This window comes from Haemaphysalis longicornis, unplaced genomic scaffold, assembly GCF_048455015.1.
Source record: "Haemaphysalis longicornis isolate Haplotype H1 unplaced genomic scaffold, Haemaphysalis longicornis Haplotype H1 scaffold_1, whole genome shotgun sequence".
In the NCBI taxonomy this organism is placed as follows: domain Eukaryota; kingdom Metazoa; phylum Arthropoda; class Arachnida; order Ixodida; family Ixodidae; genus Haemaphysalis; species Haemaphysalis longicornis.
Window position 1 is genome coordinate 104586947 of NW_027526203.1, and position 27321 is coordinate 104614267.

A 27321-nucleotide genomic window follows, 5' to 3' on the forward strand; every position below is an offset into this window, starting at 1 on the left:
GCTAGTACGAAAGAAGCCGATAAATGAGCAAACAGTAAGACGTAAAGTAGAAGAATTCAGGGTCGCGCTGCAGAACCGATATTCCGCCCTTAACGAGGAAGCCGAGCTTACGACACAAGAAGCCAGCGACAACCTTACACGCATTCTCACGGAGTGTGCAGTAGACGTCGGGGGCACTATGGCTAGACAGGATACTGGTAAGCTTTCACAGGATACGAAAGATCTAATCAGGAAACGGCAAACCATGAGAATCTCTACCGCAGCTGACAGAATAGAACTAGCAGAGCTCTCGAAGTTAATCAATAAGCGCAAGACAGCTGACATACGGAAGTATAATATGGAGAGGATCGAATACGCTGTAAAGAACGGAGGTAGCCTGAAAGCAGTAAAGAGACGTCTTGGCGTGGGGAAAAATCAGATGTATGCACTTAAGGATAAGCAAGGCAATGTCATCACAAATAGGGATAAAATAGTCACAGTGGCTGAGGAGTTCTATAGGGATCTGTACAGTAGCCGGGACATACAGGATAATGCCGAACGAGACAGTAGTTCAGAGGAGATAGACATCCCACCAGTGACAACCGAAGAAATAAGGAAGGCTTTGAAAGAAATGAAAGGGGGCAAAGCACCTGGTGAGGATCAGATAACAGCAGACCTCTTGAAGGATGGCGGAGAAATTGTACTTGAAAAACTGGCAAACCTGTATACGCAATGCCTAATGACCGCAATGGTACCGGAATCTTGGAAGAACGCGAACATCATCCTAATCCATAAGAAAGGCGACATGAAGGACTTGAAAAACTACAGGCCGATCAGCTTACTGTCAGTCGTCTACAAGGTATTTACCAAGGTAATCGCTAACCGAATCTCTGCAACCTTAGATTTCAGTCAACCTAAAGAACAAGCAGGGTTCCGTAAAGGTTATTCAACAATGGATCATATTCACACGATCAATCAGGTGATAGAGAAGTGCGCTGAGTATACTCAACCCCTATATATAGCCTTCATAGATTATGAGAAAGCATTTGACTCGGTCGAAACCCTAGCAGTCATTCAGGCATTACGGAACCAGGGGGTAGATGAGCATTATGTAAGAATACTAGAGGATATCTATAATGGGTCTACAGCTACCATCATCCTCCATAAGGAGAGCAGTAAAATACCTATAAGGAAGGGTGTCAGACAAGGAGACACAATCTCTCCAATGTTATTCACAGCATGCTTACAAGAAGTATTCAGAACGTTGGATTGGGAACAGGTGGGAGTAAGGGTTAATGGAGAATACCTCAGTAACCTCAGATTTGGTGATGACGTTGCCTTGCTAAGTAACTCGGGGGACGAATTGCAAAGCATGCTTTCCGCACTGGGCGAACAGAGTAGAACCGTGGGCCTGAAAATTAATATGCAGAAAACTAAAGTAATGATCAATAACCTCGGGACAGCACAGCAGTTTGAGATAGATGGCGAGGCAGTGGAAGTGGTAAGCGAATATATATACTTAGGCCAAGTTGTGACCCCAGATCCCAACCATGAGGCAGAGATAATTAGAAGGATCAGAATGGGGTGGGGTGCATATGGCAGACATTATCAGATAATGAATAGCAGCCTACCATTGTCGTTGAAGAAGAAAGTGTATGACAGCTGCATATTACCGGTACTCACCTACGGGGCAGAAACTTGGAGGCTCACTAAGAGGGTTCAACTTAAATTGAGAACGACTCAGCGGGCAATGGAGCGGAAAATGATAGGTGTAACATTAAGGGACAAGAAGAGAGCGGAGTGGGTCAGGGAGCAAACTGGTGTTAAAGACATATTAGTAGAAATTAAGAAGAAGAAATGGACTTGGGCAGGGCATGTAATGCGAAGGCAAGATAACCGCTGGTCATTAAGGGTAACAGAGTGGATCCCTAGAGAAGGCAAGCGCTGCAGGGGGCGGCAGAAAGTTAGATGGGCAGATGAGATCAAGAAGTTTGCGGGGATAAATTGGTCACAGTTGGCACAGGACCGAGGTAATTGGAGAATAATGGGAGAGGCCTTTGCCCTGCAGTGGGCGTAGACAGGCTGGTGATGATGATGATGATGATGATACATCCCCTCATTTAAAACAACAATAAAATGGGGAAAGGGGAATGGCAGGGTAACAATGTAAAGAATAAATAGACACTCATAGCTTCCTCCCACTCTGAGGGGCCCTGAGGTTACACGTCGTATGATATGCGGTTTAAAAAGCCAATGTCTCCCAGGTAAGCAAAAAGGCATTGATCAGCTAAGGGTTGATCAGCTAAGGGCTGATCAGCTAAAAACATCGAGGGATGAAGTGGAATCATGTGAGTGTAGAGTTCCCGGAAGTGCTTTTTCCTTGCCTTGTGGAAGTACCCACACTCAAATAAGACATGGGTGACGAATAGGCGATGTCCGCACCTGTCGCATTGAGGTTGTGGTTTTCCTGCAGAAGGTGCGAGTGAGTAGCGTGTGTATGGCCTATTCGTAATCTGCACATGTATACTTCCGTTGTTCTGTTGTGCTTTTCTGTGTAGTAGCTGCCTGATTGGGGTTTTATAGTGTGGAGTTTGTTATCTGTCTCAGTGTTCCAGTGTCGCTGCCAGCGTTGTCGGATTACCTTTCGAATGAATGGTTTCCAGTCAAGATAGGGAAGCTGCTCAACGTCGACGCTACAGCGAAGTGCTGCCACAGTGGCGCTCTGGTCTGCGAGTTCATTGCCAAGAATGTCACCGTGTCCAGGCACCCAACACACGACTATGATCTGTTTTAAAGCGTAGGCTGCCATTATCTCTTTGACTAACCTGTTCAGCACAATTTCCTACTTGATTTCCCATAATGCAATGCTGTCACAACACTCAATGAGTCTGTGTATATAATGGATTGTTGTGTCTTTGTTTGTATTATGTGTTCTAGCGTAATTAATATAACATGTGCCTCAGCCGTAAATATACTTGTGTTTCTATTTATTGTCCTTGTGCTGGCAAAGTTGGGACCGTGTGCAGCACATGCAACAGCAGTAGCAGTTTTGCAGGCATCTGTGTAAAAAGCCGTGTATGGGTATTTGTTTTGCAAGTGCAGGAAGTGTTGTCAGATGAGTTCTGTGGGTGAATGTTTTTTGTAAATTTCCTTGAACGACATGTCACAGGTGACAGGGCGAAGTTTCCAAGGTGGAATGAACTCAACGGAGTCGGTTTTGTAAGATTCAGATAAAATTACCCCAAGTTCCTCTGCCTCCACCTCACTCGGATAGAGAAAGGCAGAGGAAGCGACGGACGGCTCAAAAACAGCCTTTCGGACGATTTGTTTTCAAGAATAGCATTTAGCGGATGACTAGTTACGGATGTCGCCCTTACGGAGTACAAAAGTGCCTTGTATGTACGCCTGTGCTCTAAGCACCACCGATCAGTTTCGACGTAGAGGCTTTCAATAGGACTCGTCCGTAAAGCCCCGGACGCCAGGCGGAGCCCCAAGTGCAGCACTGCGTCTAGGATTTTTAGAGCTGTTTTAAATGCGGAGCATTTCTTAGGCTCGCGATGTCACTCGTCGATGTTGTCGGCGCCGTCCACACGCTCACTGCGCATGCGCGTCGCGTCGAGGCGCAGGTGCGCGTCTCTCCCCCGTACCCTCCTCGCTCTCAACAATAGGTGCGGCGGAGCGGGAGGAGCGCGTGTACCCCGTGCGCTCCGTCGCTCTCAACAACAGCTGCGGCGGTGCGGGGGGAGCGCGTCTGTGCGCGCATGCGTCGTAGCTACCCGTGCGCTGCGTTGCGCTCAACAGTAACGGCGGCAGGGCGTGTACACATGATAACCGCGTGGTGGGTGCGTGGAAAGTTCGCGCGCTTGTGTACGGAAGTGTGCGCATGCGCGTCTCTCCCCCGTACTCCTCTCCCTCGAACGCGGGCGGTGTGTATATAAGCGGCGGAGCGCGCGTTCGCAGTTCAGTCAAGGGCGTCTTTGCTTGGCTTTCGCTTGACTTGACGCTTTACTTGACGGCACCAAGCAATAAAGACAGACTTTAACTTTACACTCCTTGCCTTCGCTTCTCCTTCATTCAATAAATAAGAATAATAAAGACGAAATAACAATTAAGCATTCCCAAACCATACCCAATTACGCAACATTCACGCGATACCCCCACCACTCTGCGACGCATTTACTCGAGTTCCCCCCGTGGGAAGATGCGGGCGGGTTTTTTTGAGGCAGACCCATACACTACACTTCCGTAGTCCATACGGGGCCTGACAAGACTGTTAAAAACACGTAAAAGGCATGTTGTATCTGCACCGTATGACTGGCGAGAAAGGACTTTTAAGATGTTCATAGTCTTCATGCATTTCATTTTAAGTTGTTTAATATGTGGCATGAATGTAAGCTTATCATCTAAAACTACTCCAAGAAACTTGTGTTCTCTTTTTACGGGTATGTCAACTCCCTTAAGTTGTATGGTCGGTTGCAGATGGATCCCATGCTTCCTTGAAAAGAGAACACAAGTGCTTTTCTGCGGATTTAGGATAAAACCATTTTTGTCTGCCCACTTGGCTAGTCTGTTCACAGCAACTTGGATCTGCCGTTCACAGATAGAGGAGTTGCATGACCTGAAGCTGATGTGGACATCGTCTACATAGCTTGAATAAAAAATGGTGCGTGGCAGTGCTCTCCCTAACGTATGCATTTTTACAATGAAAAGTGCGCAGCTAAGTACTCCACCCTGGGGAACGCCATTTTCTTGTGTATACGTCCTGGATAATACTGCACCAACTCGTACCCGGAATGTTCTATCTGATCAGTAGCTTTCCAGTGTGTTTAACATGTTTCCACAAATTCTGACAGATTTAAGGTCATGCAGGATGCCATACCGCCAAACGGTGTCATAGGCCTTTTCAATGTCAAAAAATACAGATATACAGTGTTGTTTATGAGAAAAAGCATCTTTAACATAAGATTCAACAGCTACAAGATTGTCAGTTGTTGACCTGCCCACGCGAAAGCCTGCCTGGCAGCTATCAAGGACACCATGATATTCCAAGAAACAGATAAGCCGCCTATTGATAATCTTTTCAAAAAGCTTGCTCAAGCAGCTTGTCAAAGCTTGTCACAGAAGAGGCATCTTTTCCCTCTTTCCATATAGCTAACACAATTGCCTCTTTCCAAGCATGAGGAAAGTACCCAGCACACCATATCTTGTTGTGCAAGAAGAGAAGAGTATTGAGGGTATCGATGTGCAGGTGCCGAATCATTGTGTATGTTATTTTATCAACTCCTGGCGCCGAAGCACGGCATATCTTGAGGGCTACCATAAGTTCCGGCAGCGAAAAATTAGAGTTATACCCGTCATTAGATTTCTTGTTGTCACGAATAGGCTTTCTTTCAACAGATTCTTTGTATCGCCGGAATGTCTCGGTGTAGTGGGAGGAGCTGGAAATATGTTCAAAGTGTTGTCCCAGGGTGTTTGCTTGGTCTTCAAGTGTATCGCCAGTGGTGCTGACAAGAGGTGTGACATATGTTTTCTGCCCTGCAGTTTCCGTATCCTGTTCCAAACTTTGCGCGCGTCTGTATAGGAATTTATTGATGATAGAAAAGACCTCCAACTATCTGTTTCTACCTGACGTCGGATTCGCCCTCCCATGGCTTTTGCGCGCTTGAAGGAAATTAGGTTTTCTATAGTAGGATACCTGCGGAGGACCCCCCAGGCCTTATGGTGAGCATTTCTGGCCTACTTGCAATCGTCATTCCACCAGGGCCTCTGAAGATTAGGTGTGGTACCGGAGGTCTGGGGAATAGAAACGCTAGCAGCATCAAGTATATGTGCTGTGATGAAGGAGCACGCTTCATCAATACCTAAGTGTGTTATTGATGTGTAAGTAAGTTTCGACATCTCTTTAAACGTTGACCAGTCGGCACCAGCTTCTTTAAAGTTCGAATGTGAAGTGTAACTGTAGGGGCATTTTTCTAAATATCTGAGGGTGACTGGGAAGTGGTCGCTTCCGTAGGGATTTGTATCCCCTTCCCATTCGATGGACGGAAAAAGAACGGGGGAGCCTATAGCCAGATCAATGTGTGAATATGTGTGGTGTGCTGTATTGTAGTATGTCGGCTGCTTTTTGTTAAAGAGACAAGCTCCGGGTGACAAGATAAAGTTTTCTATCTAGCGGCCCCGGGAATCTGTGCGCTCCGATCCCCATAGTGGGCTGTGCGCATTAAGGTCACCAACTAGTAAAAACGGTTCTGGCAGTTGGTCTATAAGGGACTCAAATTTGTAACTTGACAGACGATATTCATGGGGAATGTACAGTGAGCAAATTGTTGTGAACTTGTTGAAGATAATTGCCCGAACAGCAACCGCTTTTAGGCCGGTGCGCCAATGAATAGATTGACAAAGGACAGCTTTTCGCATAACGATTGCCACGCCACCCGAGCAGTGCGAGCAGCTGTCTCTGTCTCTTCAAAATACTGAGTATTGGTTTAGGAAGTTGGTATCCTTAGGGTTCAAGTGAGTCTCTTGTAGACACAGGACGGTTGTTTGAGTTTTGTGTAGGATTTCATATATATCATCTAGGTTTTTAATTAATCCCCTACAGTTCCACTGCATAACTATTCGTGCTACCATAAATGTTTAAAGAAGATTTTGGCTGGTGAAGACTAGGGATGGATGTATCCCCTACCACACTCAGGTATCATTTGGGCCAGTGACACGGGGGGCTACTGGCTTTTTTCCCCACCCCGCCAGGGAGCGCTGTTCTTTCACCGCCCTTGGCGCTGGCCGAGACGGTGTCATTTCCATGTCCTCGTCTGAGTGCTGGGACAGCGACGAGATGGAGTCCTTGTGGCCTCCGACCCGGAATATGTTCGAAGTGGAGAAAGGAATCCCTCCCACCAGTGTTTGTTGCGTGTTGGACGCAGAGGTGGTCGAAGGACCCGCCACATCTACATCCATGGCCACCTGAGGTCTGGTAGCCGGCGGAAGGGGACTGACGGCAGCGCCATCACTCCTGGCATTCGTGGCCGACGCAACACTTGCGGGTGCCACAGGTGTTGTGTCAGCTGGTTGGGCTGACTTAGACAGCACCTCGGGGGGCTGGAGCGGCACCAAGTCTGCTTCGCAGTACTGGGTGGCCGCAGTGACTAGACGCCGCTCCGCCCCCCGGTGAGCTACGTCGGCATACTTCGCAGAAGCAAAGGCATTGATCCTTTTACGCGCTTCTAGGTAAGAGATGTTCTCATTGATCTTAAGATTGATTATTTTCTTCTCAAGTTTGAATGTTTCATACGTCCTTGAGTACGCTGTGTGCGGGCCACCGCAGTTCGGACATTTGATGAAAGTGCTGTTGCAATTCTCTTTGGGGTAGTCGTGCTCTGAGCACTTTGCACACGTTAAACGCCCACGGCAGTTAGTATTGTGCCCATAACGTTGGCACTTAAAGCACCGACGCGGGTTGGGGACATATGGTCGGACGGTACAACGAAGAAAGCCTGCATTCACAAATTCAGGTAAGGTACTACGGTCAAAGGTGAGGACAACATGTTTGGTTTTAATTTCCTGATTTTCTCGACGCACAGTGATCCTCTCCTTACTGGAATGACGCCCTGGTCGCGCAGGCCCTCGAGGATGTCAGAGTCAGTTTCATTGTAGAGATCAGATTCGGATATGACACCTTGGGATGTATTTAGCGTTCGGTGGGGAGTGACTTGGATTTTCAGATCACCATTGAGGGTTTGTTCAAGGAGCTTTTTTGATTGTGGCGGGTTGTTTACTTCTAGAAGGATTTCTCCAGAGGTCAGTTTCTTGGCTTTGTAGTGTTTTCCTACAACATGTTCAATGCACTTAGCTATTAAGAAAACGGATGTAGATGTCACTGGCTTTGTACTGTCTTCGGATGCGATGATAAAGAACCGGGGAAAGTTGTCAGGTATTTGGAACGATAGGGCAGGCAATGGGGGAAAGTTCGCTTCGGTGCGGCCCCTTTTGGGGGGCCGATCAGTGGGTTTAAAAAATTTTGAAAGAACCATGCAGCATGAAAAAAAAACCAGGGAACGGGGGTACTTCCTTCGCTCGGTTTACCCTGATGCCGAGAGAGGTCCCGGAACTCCATGCCTGGTAAACAGACAGGGAGCCCATCCGCCGGAGCTTGACCACGGCTCCGACGGCCACCGTTTGTGGTTTCTACCCTTCATTTTAAAACTCCCAACCACAGTAAAACTCCCTTAAAGCCGTTGACCATGTCAAGGACTGCACCCCGAATGGCCGGGAAAAGCCTCTTGTAAAATTCAGCAGCGATACCATTAGGCCCAGGCGCCGACGCACCGTTCAATTTTTTAACACAGTTATTCAACTCGTCGGCACCCATAGGAGCACACATTAACTCACGCATGGCAGCACCCCACATTATGCGCTAAGCTTGTCCTCAAATTGCTCTGCATCCCAAGACACGCTCTCGGTCGAGAAAAGGGTGGCTAAATGTCCTACGAATACCTCGACTGTTTATTCAGCCCTCGTGCTAACAGACCCATCAGCGAGTGTACCTTTTGGAACAGTGGCTAACCCAACCTTGTCAAGCGTGCCAGCTATAATAGGCCGGAGTACAGAGGGGTCCTAGAGAAGCCTGCCCAAAGTCTGCGGCTCACGGCTCGCCGCTTGTGATGACAGCCGTAAGAGCAGGTTGACATAGTCCCGCATCGCGAAGGTTGAGGTGCCCCCTCTCTGTACGATGCGAAGTCTCCTCAACGTGTCGCTAAGCGCGGCCGTGATGCGCACCTTGCGCGCACGCCCCTCCTTAACTAAAAGCACTCGCCAGTGGTCCTTCAGCTCATCCCAATAGAGAGAACTGTACTCGCACAGAGCAGTCAACGAAGCCGAAAGTTCTGCAGAACTTCCCCTGTCGGTTAGCAGACGCTCGTCCATCCGTCACATCTGGTGGCTGGGCGTACCAAGGGTAAGCGTTGCTAACACAGGCCGGTGATCGGACACGCGACGAACTCCAGACGGGAAGGAGAGGACGTCACAGCATTCCACGTAGCAGCTTTGCTGTGGTGGACAAGAGAACTTATCTAGCCGACGGCGAGATTGTCCCCTTTCCCAAGTAGCAACAAATTTATCGCCGTGAAGCTGTCCTCACGCGTCGGAAAGATGGAATATAACGATTAGGTCCTTCAACGCCCGTGCATAGCTATAGGGCCGGCCTTGCCCACAATTAAAATCGCCCACCAAAAATGTTGGGTAAGGTTCGAGCATGAACGCGTCGAGGGATGCAAAAAAGAGGATGAGTCAGAATGCTCAGCAGGCGCGTACTCAACCAGCGACAAAAAAAAAATTCAAGGCAAGTACGCGCCCTCCTATCCCAAAGGTACAATGAGCCTTGCGGCGCAAGCTCTCGCGCAGAAATACGACGCCTACGCCCGAAGCCATTCTGTCTGACAAGGTAAAAAGCTTGCACACAAAAGCGCTCGCGAAGCAAAAGAACGTCGCGTGGAGTACGAAAATTGCACTCCCGCAAAAAGAGAAGCTCAACGTGTTGCGCCCGAGCATAGTACATCACCTCCCTTTCGTTGTCCAAGTCCCCAAAGCACTGAACATTCAAAGTAAGAAAACGTACCAGCATAAGGTGATAAGGGCACAACCCACATTAACCACCCATCTTCAAAACTGACTGTCGTCTGAAGGCATGTCGACTTCGACACACAGTTTTTTGTTGTCGTCGGCATCATCGATGTCCGCTGACGACGACGGAAACGTCCGCTTGGACGCATCTAGGCGGCCCGGTGCAGAGGGCTGAGGAGGAAGCAAGTCGGGGACCTAGTTGATCGGGTTGACGAGGTGAGGGTCGGTCACGAGGGATGGGACAGCCGAGCGAGGCTCGTCAGTGCCGCCCGCATCACCTGTGGCCGCTGAGGAAGACAGACCTTGCTTGGTGGACGCTGCGAGCCGATCCACGAGAGGTGGGGAACCTAAAAGATCGGCGGCCTGGCTGACAGGGTTGACCTTGGGTGTAGGAGCACCATTGGAACTGAGCGGACTGTGGCCAGCTACAGGCGACTTAAAGGCGTGATTAGACCGGCCCACCGCCGCCTTGCCGCTCGTGCTGGGCTTGCTGCGTGCCTTCCTGCGGCTGCGCGAGCCGCTCGAGGAACCAGGGAGAGCGATGCTTTTTTTCCAGTGCACGTCCTGGCCAGCGCTGAGGCTGGTCTGCAAGGTCACTGCACTAGGAAGAGCTGGGGCTCGTGAAGTGGGAGGTATCGGTCGAAGATGATGAAGTGGCTTCTTCCGCAGGTGGAATCTCTTCAACCGAACGTGACAGACAGCTCTCGAGTTCCATCTCATGGCGAGTCATCAATCGTCGCGTTGACGCCCAGAGCAGTACCTTCGCTCGACGCCTGGGAAGGCTGGCTCAAGGAGGCCCGGGGTAGCTCAGGAAAGTCTCTTGTACTCTCGAGAGCCTGCTGACTGGGGGGCGCGCGGGGCATCTCAGCGAAATTGCTCGCAGCGTCCGCATAGGAGCGGGGCCGTAGACAGTAGTCATGGGTATGGTTGCCCTTGCAGCGACGACACTGGGCGTTACAGTTGACATCGTCGTCGCCGTGCGCAGAGCAGCGACCGCACCAGGGGGTCTTGCAGCCGCTAACTTGAGGATCGGCCTGGCCACAGTGGGCGCATACCCGCCGCACACCTCGGCACTCGAACTGCGCCTTGAACCCTCGAACCTTCATAAAGTTGGGGACGGCCTGGGCCATCTCCATCTGCACAAGTCGCATGCCGGTCTTGATATGCTGGCAGCTCCTCCACGTCGGCTGGCTGACGTTGAGGACCTTTCCATACGCTCTCAGTGCTGCCGCGAGATCCGCGTTACTCAATACGGTGTTCAGGCGGTACACCATAACGTAGACAACCTGAGGACCCATGCAGGCCACAGGGCACGAAACACGGTTCACAACGATGGCTCCTTTCTCGAAGATTTTGCAAGCAGCAGCAGCCGTAGACGCCACCGCGCAAAACTTAAAACCACCCTGATGCTTCAGGGTGTCCAGGCCATAAAGACCTACGATTTCCTCGAGGGCATTCACTAGGTCATCCATGGTGACGTCTTTCGGGGCCCTTAAAGTGGAATAAATGGGCCTTGGGCGGTGGATGAACAACCTCCCAAGAAGCCATGATGACGTCTTCTTGGTGTCCAGTATGGCGGTCCAGGGGTCAGTAGAGAGACGGTGTCCAGAAGGGAGGGGCTACCCCAACGTAAAACGTAGCACCGCCTTGCTGCAGTTACGGCGAAACCAAGAGAGCAGCTCACTGATGACGTGTCCCTACGGAGCACAGAGCCCCGCGGCGAAAACTCGATCTTGACTCTCTTCTTCACGGCTGGCGCAAAGTTCGGCGGCAGAACCCAGAAAAATGAGGCCGCCGCACCAGGTAAGTCTGCCTTGTCTTGCTTCGGCCGACCACCCTCGCTCAGGCCGAGCGTCAAAAGCCGGCAGGTACTTCAGCGTAACACAAATTATAGCCCGTCTACGAACAGCTTCAGCTTGTGCTTGACCATTGCTGAAGCGGACAGGGAACGTTACACAAACCTTCAAATCTTTTGTTTCTTTTGAACCGGTTTTATCCTGTATACGCTTTCTGTAAGCGTTACGTTGTACCCAGGGCGTTGGAAAACGAGTGTCCCGGTTTCTTAATACCGCGTTACCTTTTAGCGCGAGGTTTTGGAAAACGAGTATCCCGGTGTTTTAGTACCATGACCACATGGACATGCGACGACATGAGACGCCGACAGCCCGAGCCCCTAAAGGTCTTTGCTCCTAATATCTGTATGCAGGGTTGCAGTCCACTCTGGAATCGTTGGTAATGAGGTACCTGATGAAATGGCTACCGCTGCTGCCTTTGAAGACACAGTTGATGTAACAACAGTTCCGTACACTGACGGGAAACAACACGTCAGAAAACACCTCGTAAAACATGGCATGCAGACTGCCGTGAACGGAGAGACAACAAGCTACACGTAATTAAACCCCACTTGGGACCATACACCACCGACACACGCAACAGATACACAGAAGTCGCCTTGGCTAGACTACGGATGGAGCACACACATGCAACTCGTATCTGCTGACGGGATCTTCAAGGCCGCTGCGTGTCAAGTGGGGAGCGGCCCTACTCGTTGTCCACATCCTAATCACATGCACGGCACCCGACACAACACGGCATAAACACTTTTCCCAACTCTATAGACAACACATCGCACTCCAACCATCGTTGTTTTTCAGTGGCGACGCCCTGGTTTTCATGAAAGGTGTTTTTCGGCATATATCAGGAGTAAAATTTTTAAACCTCCTTTCTTATCATGCATAATAAAAAGTTCAAATGAGATCTACGTTTGCGTCTTAAGATGTAAGACGCAATAGCGTTGCTTGGACTCCCGGGGAGCGTTTTCGAACGCAGTTTCTGTATTCGCGATCTGTGCTTCACGAGCACTGAAGGTCAGCGAAGAGAGAAACACCAGCACCGAGGGTTTTTAATCGCCGCGGCCCTGGAAGGACAAAGACCCTCTGCGCTTCTGCAGCTTGAGAAACGAGCTTCAAAGATTGGCTCTGCGGAGAGTTGGTCAGTTTAAGCGAGGAGGTGTCAATGTCAGGGTTTCAAAGTGTTTTGTGATCTAATGTGTATGCCGGACTTAACCTTTTCGCTTTTTGTGAAGAGAGAGAGAGAGAGAGAGAGAGAGAGAGAGAGAGAGAGAGAGAGAGAGAGAGAGAGAGAGAGAGAGAGAGAGAGAGAGCGACAAAGAGAAGATCAGTGCTACAGAAAAAATAGTTGGAGATTAGGAAATGGGGTTAGGCGATGGTAGGGAGCTTAAGGGTGGAACCTGAATTCTAGGGCGCCGCATGCAGCAGCTCCTTCCTTCGCCCTCTCATCAGTCCACGCTGATTTTGAGGTAACGAGCTGGTAAAAGCTGCCTCCCACGTCTCGATTGAAGTGGAATATGTAATGCTTGAGTTGTTCTCCCTTGAGCATACCTTTGGACATCGCTGGGTTGCGTGGAAGAGAGTTGATGTTCCCCCGATTTTAGCAGAGTTTTAAGTTAATGCGTGATGTTCCCGCCGAACATATTAGCCCACATACAGTTGTAGATACTTGTGTTGGTTTACCCTCCACAGAGTTTGCGATTCTTCGGCAATGAGACCACCTTGAAACAAACAGAAAAATCGTGTTCCAAGGCGTAGGATGAGGAGGCGTTCTTGGTGTTTTCCTTGGAGGGGAGTGTGGTAGTCGTGGTAGCAAGGAGAACTGAATGTTGGTTAGCGTGCCTCTTGGTCGGTGGGTCGTTCTCTTCTAGACCCTTTTGTCCGTTCTCCAGGAGACGTAAATTTTCTTAATTGTGGAAGGGAGTACTTTACCGGAGCGTTTAGGTATATGGTGCTTGCATTAAACAGTCCAATGCCCTTTGATAATTATGTAATCATGTTTGAACTTCTATTCGATACTTCCGCTTTACGGATTGCCTCAAGAAAATGTCTCGAACTTTCGTTTATTTGTTCCTGTACGGAAAAGGGCAATGTACGTGGAAGACCTAAGTAGTCAACTACGACGATTTCTGCCTCCTCGTACTTTCGTAGATGCCGGAGTTGGTGTATATTGTGGTCTCTTAATTTTGGAACTCTCATCGAATGAACTTGACCTTGCCATATCAGTTATTATTCGGATTTGCTGGATCGATGACGTGTCTATCATGGGGTGTAGTCGTTCCTTTTCAGAGGGGTAGCCGGTCTTCCATACGATGGCCTGTCGGGGTTTGTTTTCCCAGCCCCTCTCTTGGTACTAGAAGGCTGGTTTCTCTGATTTTTTCAAAAGTGTTATAAACACAAAATTTGAGCACCTATTCTTCGTCATCATTATCAACATCCTATCTAGGTCGACTGCAGGATGAATGCTTCTCCAATTGACCTTCACCGCTCTTGTCCTCTGCTGCCCAGTCCATCATTTGTCCACGAATGTTATTTCATCCTTCTATTGAGCTAATGGACTTCCCCTTCTTCTAGATCCGTCTCTGGTTCTCCATTTTGTTTTTTTGTGGTCCAGCTATTGTCAGGTTGTCTCACGGTCAAACTTGTGACGTTGAGGACTGCCTTATATGCTGTCCTGAAGGCGGTGTTTCTGATTTTCTTCGGTGAGAGTAAATTTGTGGAACGCTAGGCTCTGCAATATCCGGCTCATGATCAGTGGCTGAATGAGTCTTACCGTTCCTTCTTTCGGTCCTGCTCTTCTCTTGGTTAGGTGTTTTGTAATGTGGCAATGGCTTAAATATTTTCTCTTTTTTTGGCATTGTGAGTTCGGCTCTGCCGCTTGAATCTAGAGCCACGACGAACATTCCTACGTGACTGTTTTCTGGGAGGACATCCTTCAGAAGGGGAAAAGGTTTGGGCGTGTTGGTTCATCGTCAGACGAAAAACAAGCGCTAAATAAAAACGCGCTTTTGTTGAAAAAGCGCTTTTGTTGAAAGTAGCGCTTGTCCCGTCCACTCCTCGTCCTGTGTTTTTATTTAGCGCTTGTTTTCCGTCTGAGGACATCCTTGCCTGTTTTAGGATGATTTTTAACTTGGCCGCATGGAGCCCCTCATCGTTTTCCAAACGGAGCTTGCAGAGGAGACACAAGCACGATAACATTGAAAAGTAGTTTGAAAATTCATGTGAGTTTACCCTATATACTGGGTTTTCACAGCTGATCCCTCCATCGAGTCCTTCGCTGACTCCTATTGCGTTGAGGGTTTATTGTCGAGGAGAGGGTGTATATAGGGTGGTGAAAACGGAGAAAATTTGGGGGGAAATGGACGACTTAAGTAGCAGTCGATAACCGTGGCCGGAGATCTGGGAGAGGCCTTGGTCCTTACTTGGTTTCTGCTCGTAATCAATGCCTTCCTATATTTCTGAGACACTGGCGTTAATCCTTTGACCCTGTTTTAGTTGGGTGACCTAATGTTGGGGCCGGTATAACTGGGGTGGGAAACACGCCAGATTGGCTCAGTGGTTAAGGCATTGCGCTACTGAGCCCAAGGACGCGGGTTTGATTCCAGGCAACGGCAGCCGTTTCCACGATGGACGCAGAAAACTGAAACGCCCGTGTGTCGAGATTTCGCGGCACGTTGAAGATCTCCAGGTAGTCGAAATTATTCCGCAGCCTTCCACTGCGCCACGCCTCGTAGCCCAGTTGTAGCTTCGCCACGTGAATCACCGTAAATTTGTATTTTTTATCTTTTGGTGGAAAGACATATTTGTGTCATGGCATCAGTTGCGGGCACGGCTAGCGAACGTGTCTGTCGAGTATGCTATCACCGACTGGGTGGTGGACGAAAATCACTGCGCAGGCGCGGCACCAGCTGAAAATAGCCCCTTCAGTGGCCCCTGCTCTATACTACAGATTCAGGCCAAGCCCTCGAACCTTGCTGCCTCAGTCGTAGCTTGCGGGTGGCAGCGGTGTCGTATTTCCGTGAACTCTTGATGAGCACGGCTGATAGCGGCAGCCACGGGGAAATAGAAAAAAAAAAATGAGCCTAATAACGCTATCGCGTTAAAACTGGCCACCATGTACACCGGCCATCACCATTGCCTGTAATTGATTTTACTATTTGTAGGGGTTACCGGGTTTAGCACCTACTTTTATTGTGTTTTAACCACTTCTGTTTAGCACTGTTTGCCCTAGGTTGCCTTGCGCCAAAAATCCAACAATCATCATCATCGTCATCATCATCCCCATGATGGCACTGACACTTGCAGCTGTCATGGAGTAGTCTACGGGGCAAACGTGAAAAAGTTGCGGAATAGTTTACAAAGCAATAGCGATCTCCAGCTGAGAATCTTTCACCAAAGGAAGCTTCCGAGAACGACACGGCCATTAGCTCCTGTTGTACAGAGAAGACCTTTAGCGCCATTATGTGTACCTCTGCTTAACAGCTGGGAAAGCAGGCTCAGAACAGGCCCTGACTGAAAACGCTGTTTTCGAAACGCGTCAATTAGTTTCAAAATAACCGGAGTGTCTCCCGTGTGTATTTGTTATTTGAAATATACTAATTTGGCATAAACTGTGAATTTGGCTGCCTACTCTACTCACAAACGTGTTCAACAAGATATTCGTACAAGCAATACACTTACCTAAAACAAGGTCTTCTTTTAGCTCTCGACCAAATGCAGGCACCGGCGGGAAAAGACGGAGTGCCTCCTGCGTAGAAAAACTACCATCTTTCCGAGCTCTGTGCTAGAAACACTTTTCAAAACCTATCTTGTAGCAGTGGACTCTAACCATAATTACTGCATATTTAACTATTTCATTACTACTATTTACTACGTATGCGCTGCTGGGCATAGACGGAGTTCCTCCAGCGTAGAAAAATTACAATCGTTCCGAGCTCTATGATAGAAACAGTTTTCAAAAGCTATCGTGTAGCAGTAGACTTTAACTATTATTACTGCATCTTGTAAGCTGCGCATGCGCGTACGAATCTGCCATGAGTATCAATGAAAGCTATTAGAGCCAGGGTGTCGAACCGGACTTTTTTCGGGTTCGGTTCGGGTTCGGGTTCAAGCCTTTCGGGTTCAGTTCCGGTTCGGTTCCGGAGAACCATTTCGTTCCGGTTCAAACCGGTTCGAACCGGTTCGAACCGGTTCAAACGGGTTCAAACGGGTTCGGAGAGAAAAAAAAGCAGGGGTGTTTTTTGTGTTAAATTTTTTTTTAGTGCTGCGTTTTCGTTTCATTGTAACGTCGGTATAAAAACAAATCCATATTGTATGTTTCTTTGCGCAAACGTTCTCATTTTGGCGATTCAAAAAGACCCTGCAACCCTTTTAATTTTTTCGAAATCTCAAATGCTTCCAGAACGTAGTCAACCAACACGTGCAATACTACGATTATATTATAAAGGGTGCAAAACACCTCAGCCAAAAATTACCGTTCCATATCTATTAGGCAACTAGGAAACTTGCTCAAAAGATTTTTCTCTCATTCCCTTCTTCGACCGCCGAGAGAGAGAGAGAGAGAACAACATTGATTGAAAGCCTGCAATTAGGAGCGAGCCCCGTATGGGCGAGCCTCTAAGACGCGGCCACGACGTCGAAAAACGCCCTTACAGCAGTGGAGGGGCTATTGGCCCGCTTTCCTTCAGCTGCAGCAATGAAAGCATTCGATAGCCACGTAATAAAATTGGACATGCTTGCACTATATAAGTCGCGCAAGGCCTGGAGGATTTCTTTCTGTGTAAGCACTGAAGGATACACCGCCACTTATCAGTAGGTTTGAAATTGTTTATTTACATGTTCCGTTGTCGCGTTTCACTGTGGTAGTAGTAGTCATCGTCAAACCCATCTGTATCACCGTCTTCCTCACGCATGACTGGCGGCCCAGGATCGCTTTGTCCGCACCTTTTCACATGTGTTCGAAAGTGGAGCGCGTCAACACGTGCTAGAACCAGTGGCAACCGGGTACGCGAACTATGCGTCTGTAGCGCGAGCTGTCTTGTGCATCCCCCTTGAGGCACGGTCGCACATGAACTGTTTTCTCAGTATTTTTTCCGAGCGCCACGCGCGAGCCTGGACGATGGCAAGCACTCCACGTAAGGCGCCTGCTCACGCGCGTGGTTACCGGCTGGAGTAACTACGACCCGGGGGTTTTCTGATGACGCCGCACACATTACAGCCAGCAACAGCAGCTTCGCTGTTCAAAATGGTGCAGCTTGCATTACTGACACAAGGCTGGAGAAACACCGGAGCTGAGGGTCATCCTCGTTTCTTCGGATCTTGCTCTTTTCCTAAGTTTTGCTGGGCTCAACTCAGTTTTTTTGGTTTCCGGATGTTCTTGCTAGGCTAAGCTGAGCGTTGAAGGGTGAGGCCAAGTTTATTCGGTTTTTACAAGGCCGTTCCGGTCGGTCCCCAACACTGACAGCGGATCCCAGGGGGAAGAAGCCAGGTCGACCTTCAGATGCACTGTTTCTCCAGCCTTGCGCAACTAGTGTATCTGCGCCAATTTAGTTTTGCGTTTTAGTAGCCCGAAAAAGAGTCTCACCTTTAAGATGGTATATAGTAAAGGGTGCACCCACGCATATGTCCATTGTGCTAACACTAGAGCAGGCGCGAAAGCCGGCTTCACTGTTATACAATCCTCTCTGCGGTGGTGCACCAATTACGGGCAGTGCAGGTTTTGTTCTTTGTATTTTTTTTTTGCGGACGCCACAGAACCAGGTTCAAGCTTAAGTAGCTCCGCTGTCACAAGAAAGCCACAAAAGCAAGGCAGAAATGAAAGGCGTATCTGCTGCGACTGGCAAAGCAGGCAGCACCGCTCCGTGCTGCGATACCTAGATCTTTCGCAGTGCTTCCAGACGCGAAGGAAAGAGTGAACGCGTTTATCGGAAGTTTTGCCGAGTTCCTTTAACTGCACAATCAACTGCAAAATGTTTTTAATTGGAGGTCAATGATTCAACATTAACTTAAAGGGACACTGAAGTGATATGTAAACATTGCGGGATTACTAGCGCAAATTGTAGTCCGGAGTCCCCAGGCCATGTTTCGACCACTCTAGGCGCGTTTACGCGATTTTATTTAGTAGAAAAACTAATTCGAAAACGCTGTCCTCCTCTCTTTACGCTCGCCCATTTTCTGTGGCGTTTTCGTGTGACGTCAGGAGGGGATGAGCTGGCAATTGGCTGCGCCACGGCTGCGCTACTGCACGGCACCCCGGCCGACAGAGTCAGTCGGCCCAGCGTTTCGTCCGCCGGCCGCCGGCGCGTCGTCGCAATCAAGGAGGTTAAAAAAAAATTGCTTGGTCGCAATTCGTTCGCTTAGTTGAAACGAAGCCAGGACACGTTTGTGAATGGAAGAATGTGCCTTTCTTTACTTGGTTTGTTTGTACACTGTATCTAGCTCCAAGTCAAGGTCGCTTCACACAAGCGCTGCACATGCGACGCTTCGCTGACTGGTACGCCAGTAGGAAAATATAAGGCCTCTTGAAGGCGGGAGAAGAGTCAGCGAAGTCAATATAGGTACTAAGCAAATAAAATCAACTGATATTTTTACCGTACAGCGTAAAACTAGGGCGCGGGAAGCACTTTTTTGCGCTGGGCGAACAAGCACAGCGGTCAGCAGCACGACTACGCATCTGCGAACGCTTTTCCGTCTACGAAATGCAATTGCTAGACGTGAGCTACTGTGGAAACTCGGGCGACGCTTACTGCACGATCGCAGTACAACAAATAGTCACCTAAGCGGCTTGAAATGCCAGAACTAAATAAAAGTGTAAACCGGTTGTACAATATATACCCTATATTAGCAAGACATTCGCGTCCCGCTTCGTAGCCTAGCAGTCTGGGGCGCTAGGAATTCACCGCAAATGTATTGCGAGTCACGAGTTCGAATCCCCGCGGGTACGTGCTTTTTTTTTTTTGTAAGTTAACTTTTTTGTTTTCCGCCGATGTTTTCTATATTGAGTTCACCTTTTTTGGGGCCGCAACGTTCATGGCTACACCAACTGGTTCACAAAACGCGCGCAGGCTGGCACTGGCGCGCTAGCGAGTTCTCGTTGGCGTGCTGTTGCCATAAGCACCGACTGCTTGCAGGCAGTGGGCACAGGCCAGAATGAACAGACCCTTGGCCTGGTGCGAACACGCTTTTTACGATACAGGCATGAGGGAGGCAAGCTCCAAATATGGGGGAAAAGCGCATGACATTTGGGCGTCTGCGGGTACGCGGAGGGCGTTCATGCACTGCGTAGGTCTCGGCTAGTGAATGCTACGACTACAAGCCGTCCTGGGAGGCTTATCTTGTGCATTTTACAGCCGACAACATGGCAGAAGCGCGGTACGATGATTACTGTGATATTGAGAATGCCCATCCAACAAAGCCATTGGTTATGTTTTACAGAACCGAAACCGAAACCGAAACTTGTGTGATTGCTAACCTTGGGCATCGTCCAATCACGGCGCCCCTCCTCTCAACGTCACAGCCTTAGTTGGTGCGGCCGCCGCAAACCGCGCATGGTAGTTTTTCTTCTTTCGCGCTTTGTAAAATAATTACCGATTTGTCAACCGGATAAACGATGAAAAGTGTGCTAATTTGAGCCAGTCTACGCAGTGCAAGCAAAAACGGGAGCTTGAAAAATTCACTTCAGTGTCCCTTTAAACGATATAAAAGGTTCACAGGGACAATTAAGGTTGCTTGTGTGTGTGAATGTGAAAGAAATACTCTTTATGACCGCAAATTTGTTTTTATTAATTCAGTTAGGTCATTTATATAATTCAATTTGAATTTTATTCTTGGCTCATAAACCCTCAGTTTCATAAAAAAAAAGACTGACTATTACGATATACCCTAATGTGAAAGTTGAGGGAAGCACGAACTGCCGTCTTCTCGGCGACGGCGTATAGCGCCTGCGTTTCACGAAATAATCGCGTCATCAGCGAACACACGACGACTCGCGCTAAGTTCTGGCGTTCTCTCGTATGGCGCGGGCCGTCGCCGGGAGCATTATTCGCGCGGCTTCAGCATACCGCCCTCTCGCTCACACTTTTGCCATACTTTCATTTTCCACTTTCATGCTTGCTTTATCTTCGGTGGCCTCTCCGTTGTCTCGGTAACAACGAGGGTGACCCTGAGAGACTACGCAAAATGAGAGCAACAGGTGCTTAAACGCTGCTATCAAGAACGTGACTCTATGGAACTGCCGCGGTACCGCCTTGTGTTCTACTCCGCTCACCGACCACCTCGTCTTCAAATAAAGCATCCTCGCCGCAGTCTTCTGGCAGACAAGCATGTAGCCTCCTGGCCAGTGGGCCAGGAGGCACCGTAGACCCCGGTGCCGCTGACGCCACCTACGCCTCCCCCTTCTGGGATCCTTGCCTGAACCAGTAGCGGTCCCAGAGATTGGTTTTTTTTTGGGGGGGGGGGGCGATTTTTTTTTGGGGGGGGGGGCGAGGCGACTAAGAATCGCTCCCCTCCTTGCGCCAATTCTGTGGAGGTGGTGATAACCATGGAGGCATGTGCGCGTATGCGGTGCAACCCACTGGGATTTAACTTCGCGCAAGTGGAATGCTTAAAAAACTAAAAATAAGAAGCTTAGGACCTCTTTGTGGGGACGACCGCCCCCTTCACCCCCTCCCCCCCCCCCCCTTGGGACCGCCACTGGCCTGAACCTTCTGGCAATGGGCACCTTCCCTGCAGGCTACCCATTGCCAGTCCGTCCACAAAGCAGGCGACCGCCGTCTACCATATATATATTTTTTTTGGTTCCATCGAGTGTCGCCGTGGTGCGGCTTTGCGTCGCCGCCCCTCGTCTCCAAATCACGCATCCTCGCCGAAATCTCCCGGCTGGTGGGCAGGCAGGCAGACAGGTGTAATTTACTGACAAGCGGGCACCCTTTTGGCAGGACAGGCAATTTCTCTGGGTAGCAGAGAGCCTGCCCGACCGCCATCGTATTTAATACCATCAAAGAATCACACAAGCACGCCCGCACACACGCGTATTTTCGCAGAATAAGGCAAAAAATTTCGCATTAAAAAATTGGTTGATCTGCTACGCTTTTTAAGTACCTATAGTTTCCGCTGATCAAGTAACGGAAGCGCTTTGTATCATCGTCCGGCATACCCTTCCATCCAGGAAAAGATCCACTCCAACGCAAGGACAAGTGCACGCGTTGGGTGACATGCAGCTCGCGGAGCCCTAATCGCCAAGTTCTGCAGTTAGGCCCAAAGTTTGCCTTTGAGCACCGTTTTTCAAAAAGTGGAAAAGGTTAGCTTATTGGCCCGTGCCATCGCTCCCCATGTTCCCGAGGGTGATAAGCAGCGCCGCATCGGGGAGTGCATGGGTGCCGTCGTGCGGCCCACAGTCAGGCCCGAAATAAGCTTCAACTGGAACGTTATGGTACATTACATGGTAAACAATGACCTGAAACTGCTATTAACGTGTGAAGAGGACCAACGCGTTATTTTACCGAAAAGTATGTTTTGTGAGCAGACTTTAAGAGCAGTGCATAAGAATTTGAGAGTGACAACACCGCTTGTTTGTTTCCCCCCTTCCGTGTCTTAACCTAGTTTTTGCTCTGTTAGCCATCAGGGATTAGCACCAACTAGCCCAGCGTATACAACACTCCAGCAGTTGATGATGTCATTGGAGGCCTTCACAAGGGGGCAGGGATGCATTCACATTAATAACACAGTGAAAGCTTTACACAATATTAAACACCATGTACATGGGAACCACGATGAATAAGCCATGATATGTTGCCTCGGAATATACGTTCAAGCATAACTTATTCTTAATGCTAAAAGAAAATTTGGGAAATGAACAGTATCTAACACAAACTGATAGTATACACTCTTAGCCAAAAAGAACGAAAACAGGACTAACTACAGCTGTTAGTCCTCGCGAGCGACCGTTGCTCCTCAAGAGGAGTAACTGTGAGAGTGTGCGTGCTGTGTGCATAATTCGCGGAGTAAATGTTCGTCCCCACCGATTTAGAGAGCAACGGGAGGACGAAACGCCGAGCAGTTACTCCCCCCTGTAATGGCGTCGCTGCTATGCGACCTGCCGCATATGTCTGTTCAGTCTCATATACGGACAACTTTACATTATATTGAGGGTTATAATAGGAAGAAAAACTGATGGTTTGTGCGACTACACACTATGCGCAATATTTGGTGGCGCTGTCAGGCGAGTGGTGAAAATAACTTCAGACACAAGGTAGACCACCATAATCAAAAACTAGAAATCAGAGCTTTGAAGCCCCGGAACCGGTTCGGAACGGTTCCTTCGATTCGTTCCGGTTCGGGTTCAGTTCCAAAATGGCGGAACAAATACGGGTTCGGTTCAGTTCCGGTTCCGGGCAAAAATTCGGGTTCGGTTCCGGTTTTCGGTTCGGTTCCGGTTCCGGTTCGACACCCTGATTAGAGCATAACGTGAAAGTGGGGATGGCCTAGCTATTTAAGTAAGGATCTAGCACAAATAAGTGCATTTTCCCCTTCTATCCTGGCTGAACGACAATGTTAGCATGACATGTATTACTTGCTCTGGTTTTCTTGGTAGTTTAAGCACGAAGTTCCCACCGAACCGCACCATGAGGTAGTGACAGTGATTGGCGACAACGCGGAACTCTACCCTCCCCCTCCAACTTATACCTATTGTGGTGAGAAGTTGAAATGTGGAAGGACATGAGCCGACAACGTTTGTCGTCAAAGCCTTGGTTAGGCACCGGCGGACAGCCCTTCTTTCGATGTACAAATCAGGGAGCTGGAGGACGTCACTCGCTATCAGAATAAAGCCCGCGGGATCTCTATTAGAATCCCCTTCTTTATACAAGCCACCATGGTATTCTCGAAACACCATTTTTAAAACTGATCGGGAGCAGAAAAGGGCGCGCAACGAAGCTATTTTAACCAATTTGAAGTTAGGTTGCATTAACTCACGGATAGGCGCTCACAAAACCTAGAGCTTCCGTATTCAATGGTGACTGTTAACTTCATTTATCCATGTATGGGGAGAGGATATTGCATTTTAATTTGTCGGATGTACATAAATCGTCCGGATGAAGAGGAGGACCAACCAAGGGGGTAGCCTCAGTCGCCTGATGAAGGAATTGACTGACTGTAGGGTTTAATGCGCCGACGCAAGGCAGGCGATGAGACACGCCGTAGTTCAGGGCTACAAATGAATTTTTAACCACCTGGGGATTTTTAACGTGCGCCGAAATCCCTCTGAAGAAAGAACAGAAGACCGACGGGGATGATCGGAAGCCAAGGAAATTCGTAGCTGTTTAATGTACACAGAGCTGATCATTCCTTTTTACGGGCTTTGACTTAATTTTTAGGCACGCGGCGTCCACTGTGATCCGGCGCACAATACGTGTTTGGCAATATTTTTTACATCTGCTACTTAAGTCGCACAATAAAAAATAGCGTGAGAACTTTGTTGCATGTCCTTCGCGTAAAAAACCGCGTCCCTGTCGCTTGGTCAGTGCTATACTACTGCCCGAGGAGTGCCGTCATACAGACGGTGGCGCCACCGCGCGGCCGCAAATGGCACCATATGAAGATCGCCCATAGAGTTACGGAGCAGTTTCGTGGCCAGTAAAGCTTTAAAGGAATCTTTTTATACGCTTAATCGTCGCTCTTCTGCTGCTTCAGTCTCGACATGACACTTTAGAAAGGCACTACGCTATAAATTGGCGCGGGGTACATTGCCGCTCGTAGCCACCATCGACGACCCAATCGGCCGCGACTGCGTTCGAGTTAACTGCGGGCTTGAAACCGGTACTGGTTGGGCGCTATAAAGCGTAACCATAAATATCCAGCTCAAGGGCGCCACGCTATTGCCTGCCTATCATACGAAATTTTGTCGGACACGCCCGTTTTGTATTTCTCCTTCCCCAGAACACTCCTGAGCTACGTGACAGCCGTTGATCGAGAGCAAACAAGGTAACCCCAAATAAAAGAGCAATCTCGGAACCGGAATTCCTTTTTGCAATAAAGATAACGTCCTAGACATCAACACTTATAGTCGGCTGGCTATATTAAGCAGGAATAATTTACTAGTGGTTACTTTGTATTTCATCGCCAAGGCACACTTTAAAAACCTGGTAGGCAGGGAATACTATACGACACCCGAAAGAAGGGAATCGATGGCTCAGCTTTGTAACCTGCAACAAGGCATGTTTCTAAGCCCACAGCTTCGTTGAATACAACAGCGCCGCTTATGGGTGCGAGCAGCAATGTATCCAACGCCGGGGTATAACCTAGTGTTGTCATTGAACTAGTGCCCCGCAGTCAGAGACGCCTGTGGACCGATCATTAGGCATTAAAGACAGGGCCGCGGAGATACTGTGCACGTGTCCCCCCAATGCGGCTCATTGTTTCCCGTCCAGTTTCCTTCGCGGCGCCTGGATGTAGTTTGGCCACCGCTTACGGGCTTCATTAATTTCCACGCGCGCGTGAACAGCACGCCATGAAGCCAGAAAACGACACTTCCTTAAACTTTACACCTACTTTTTAACTGGAACTCCGCTATACCATACACTATTCTTAGCAGATGAACCAAGGTTCACAAATTAACTACTTTTCACTTCTCTTGTATATACCGGAGTTTTAAAACTCATCTAGTACGTAGAGTGATCTCAGACCCTCTAAAAAGAGAGGTATTGGTTACTCCTTTGTGTGCGCAGGGCGCCCCTATCGCGTAAAACACCCTGTGGCTTAAGGTGCAGTTCCACCTCAACCATATTTATCTTCGTCCACTATTTTCACGTTTTGGTATAAGGGCCCCCTACACAGTATAATCAGCATTTTGAGGAAAACAATCTGAGACATATTTTAAGCAAAAACCTTACACTTTGAAGGAGCACAGAACAGGGTTTCGGCGTTCTTTGTTCGTAGATACCATTTCGTCATAACACCAACATACGACTACTAGTTATCGAAAAGTTTTCTAACCTCTTGCTCCAACTAACGTTTATTACCAGCCACCATTTGGCAACACATTTCTCTTTTTTACACAGAGTGCTGCACTTTTGCATTAGAGCACTTCTTCACTGGCCCTGCACGTCTTCACGGTGATTACTCAAGGAGTTAGGACTGCTTTATAGACCAAAACCGGACTTTCTACGTGTTCTGGCACTCTGCTCCAAGAAAGCAGGATTAAAGAGCATCGGGTGTAGAAGATAGGCTGTGTTCCATCTAACAGATACACACCACATTGCCCTTGCGTTACCAGGCGGCATCTCACAGTTTTCACCGTCTTCGCGCACGAGGCAGCTTTACAGGCAACGGCGCTGTCCCACTGCGATTTCCTCGCGTGGAATTAGCTGGTTCCAAATGTCAGAAATCCTCATAGATACCTCATAATCTGTCTCTGCTCTTCCACCAAACCTATATTCCTTATCTAAAAGCGCGGTCACATCCCAATCCACCCCCTACGGGAGCCGTGGGTGTGTTGCGCCTTCCTAGCAAATCCTGAGGGTTACAATACGTGAAGGCGGCTGAAGCATGGTTCGTTGCGCTTTCCAGTCTGCAATATCAGTTCAGCTTATGTCGCAATTGGAAGTTACAACGCCCCATCTTCCGTTCCTGCGGTTACCGGGAGCCTTCGTGGCTGTTCTGGTCTTCATCCACGTCACAACGTTTCACACTAAAAGTACTGTTTTGCCGCGATTTATTCTGTGCGTATAATGCTCAACGGGAGTGCGAACAAGTGAAACATCCCCCATAACTCCCCAATTCTGTTCGTGAATATGTAACAGTGTTCTTTACGGTTACAGCATTGACGAAAGCATAGCACAGTGATCCAGCGCAAAAGCCACTTGTAAGGGCTGCTATTTACAATGCTGGAACCAAATGTGCCCAAAAATAACGCCATAACATTTACAAAAGCTAGCATATCAGAGCCCCGTATAGCGTTGACCAAAGCATACCACAATGATCTAGCGCAGCAGCCACTGCCAAGGGCTACAATTTGCTATAATGGCAATAAATGAGCCCAAACTAACGCCATAATATTTACTAAAACAACCATGTCAGTTCTCCGTGACTATTTTCTTATTAGTATGCCTATGCAAGCCGTAACCATGGCAAAATACTTGAGGGTCCTCGTAACGTCTGATCTAAACTGAAACCATCATATCGATACAAGAACCAGCCGAGCTTCTAAATCACGCGTATTTATTAGGCGCAATCTGCATTAAAATAACACGCCCACAAAGGTTCCGGCCTGCCAAACACTAGCTCAATCAAAGATAGAATCTGCAGCATTAACATAGAACCCAAATCAGTCATGTCTTGTAAATAAACTTCCAGAACTCCAAAATAAAGCTGTCCGATTGATTCTTAGGAACTACTCACGAACATCAAGCTTAACAGAAACGGAAAAATTCCTAAACTTACCACATCTACAACCACGCCGGCTTCATTGTCTTTGATCGGTATTTCGTAGGTTGTACCACAACCTGTATGCTTTCGCTCTCTCGCGCATAATACGCGCTAATCGCGTTTGTTCTCGTCTAGATCATACCTTCAAAGTGCAGCAATTTTTCGCAGGTGAAAACCTATTTTTCTCGCGCCACTCTCACTTGTAATTCGTCACTGGAATCTGCTCCTATGTAACGTCATCGTCGTCCTTCACCGTGACTCATTCATGAACGAGTCACAATTATTCCTCAATGTAAATTTGTAAATGTATGTATCTTTTAACGTGTACGTAAAGTTGTTAGAATTGGGTGTCTATTGCCCCCCTTTTTGTGTACCCTTATGATCCAACTATGCATTTCGACATGAATGTGTATGTATTTGTATTTCAATGAGTAATTCTTTTTTATTCTATAAT

The 27321-nt window shown here is 48.5% G+C and overlaps 1 protein-coding gene across 1 annotated transcript in view; it reads right to left on the reverse strand.

The window, feature by feature from the left end:
• Positions 1-27321, reverse strand: part of LOC144145109 (cytochrome P450 4V2-like) — a 180001-nt gene that overhangs the window by 28647 nt on the left and 124033 nt on the right. The window contains exon 9 of the mRNA XM_077676645.1: positions 16128-16194. Within this exon, the coding sequence (XP_077532771.1) occupies positions 16128-16194 (67 nt within the window). The remainder of the gene's footprint in view (positions 1-16127; positions 16195-27321) is intronic.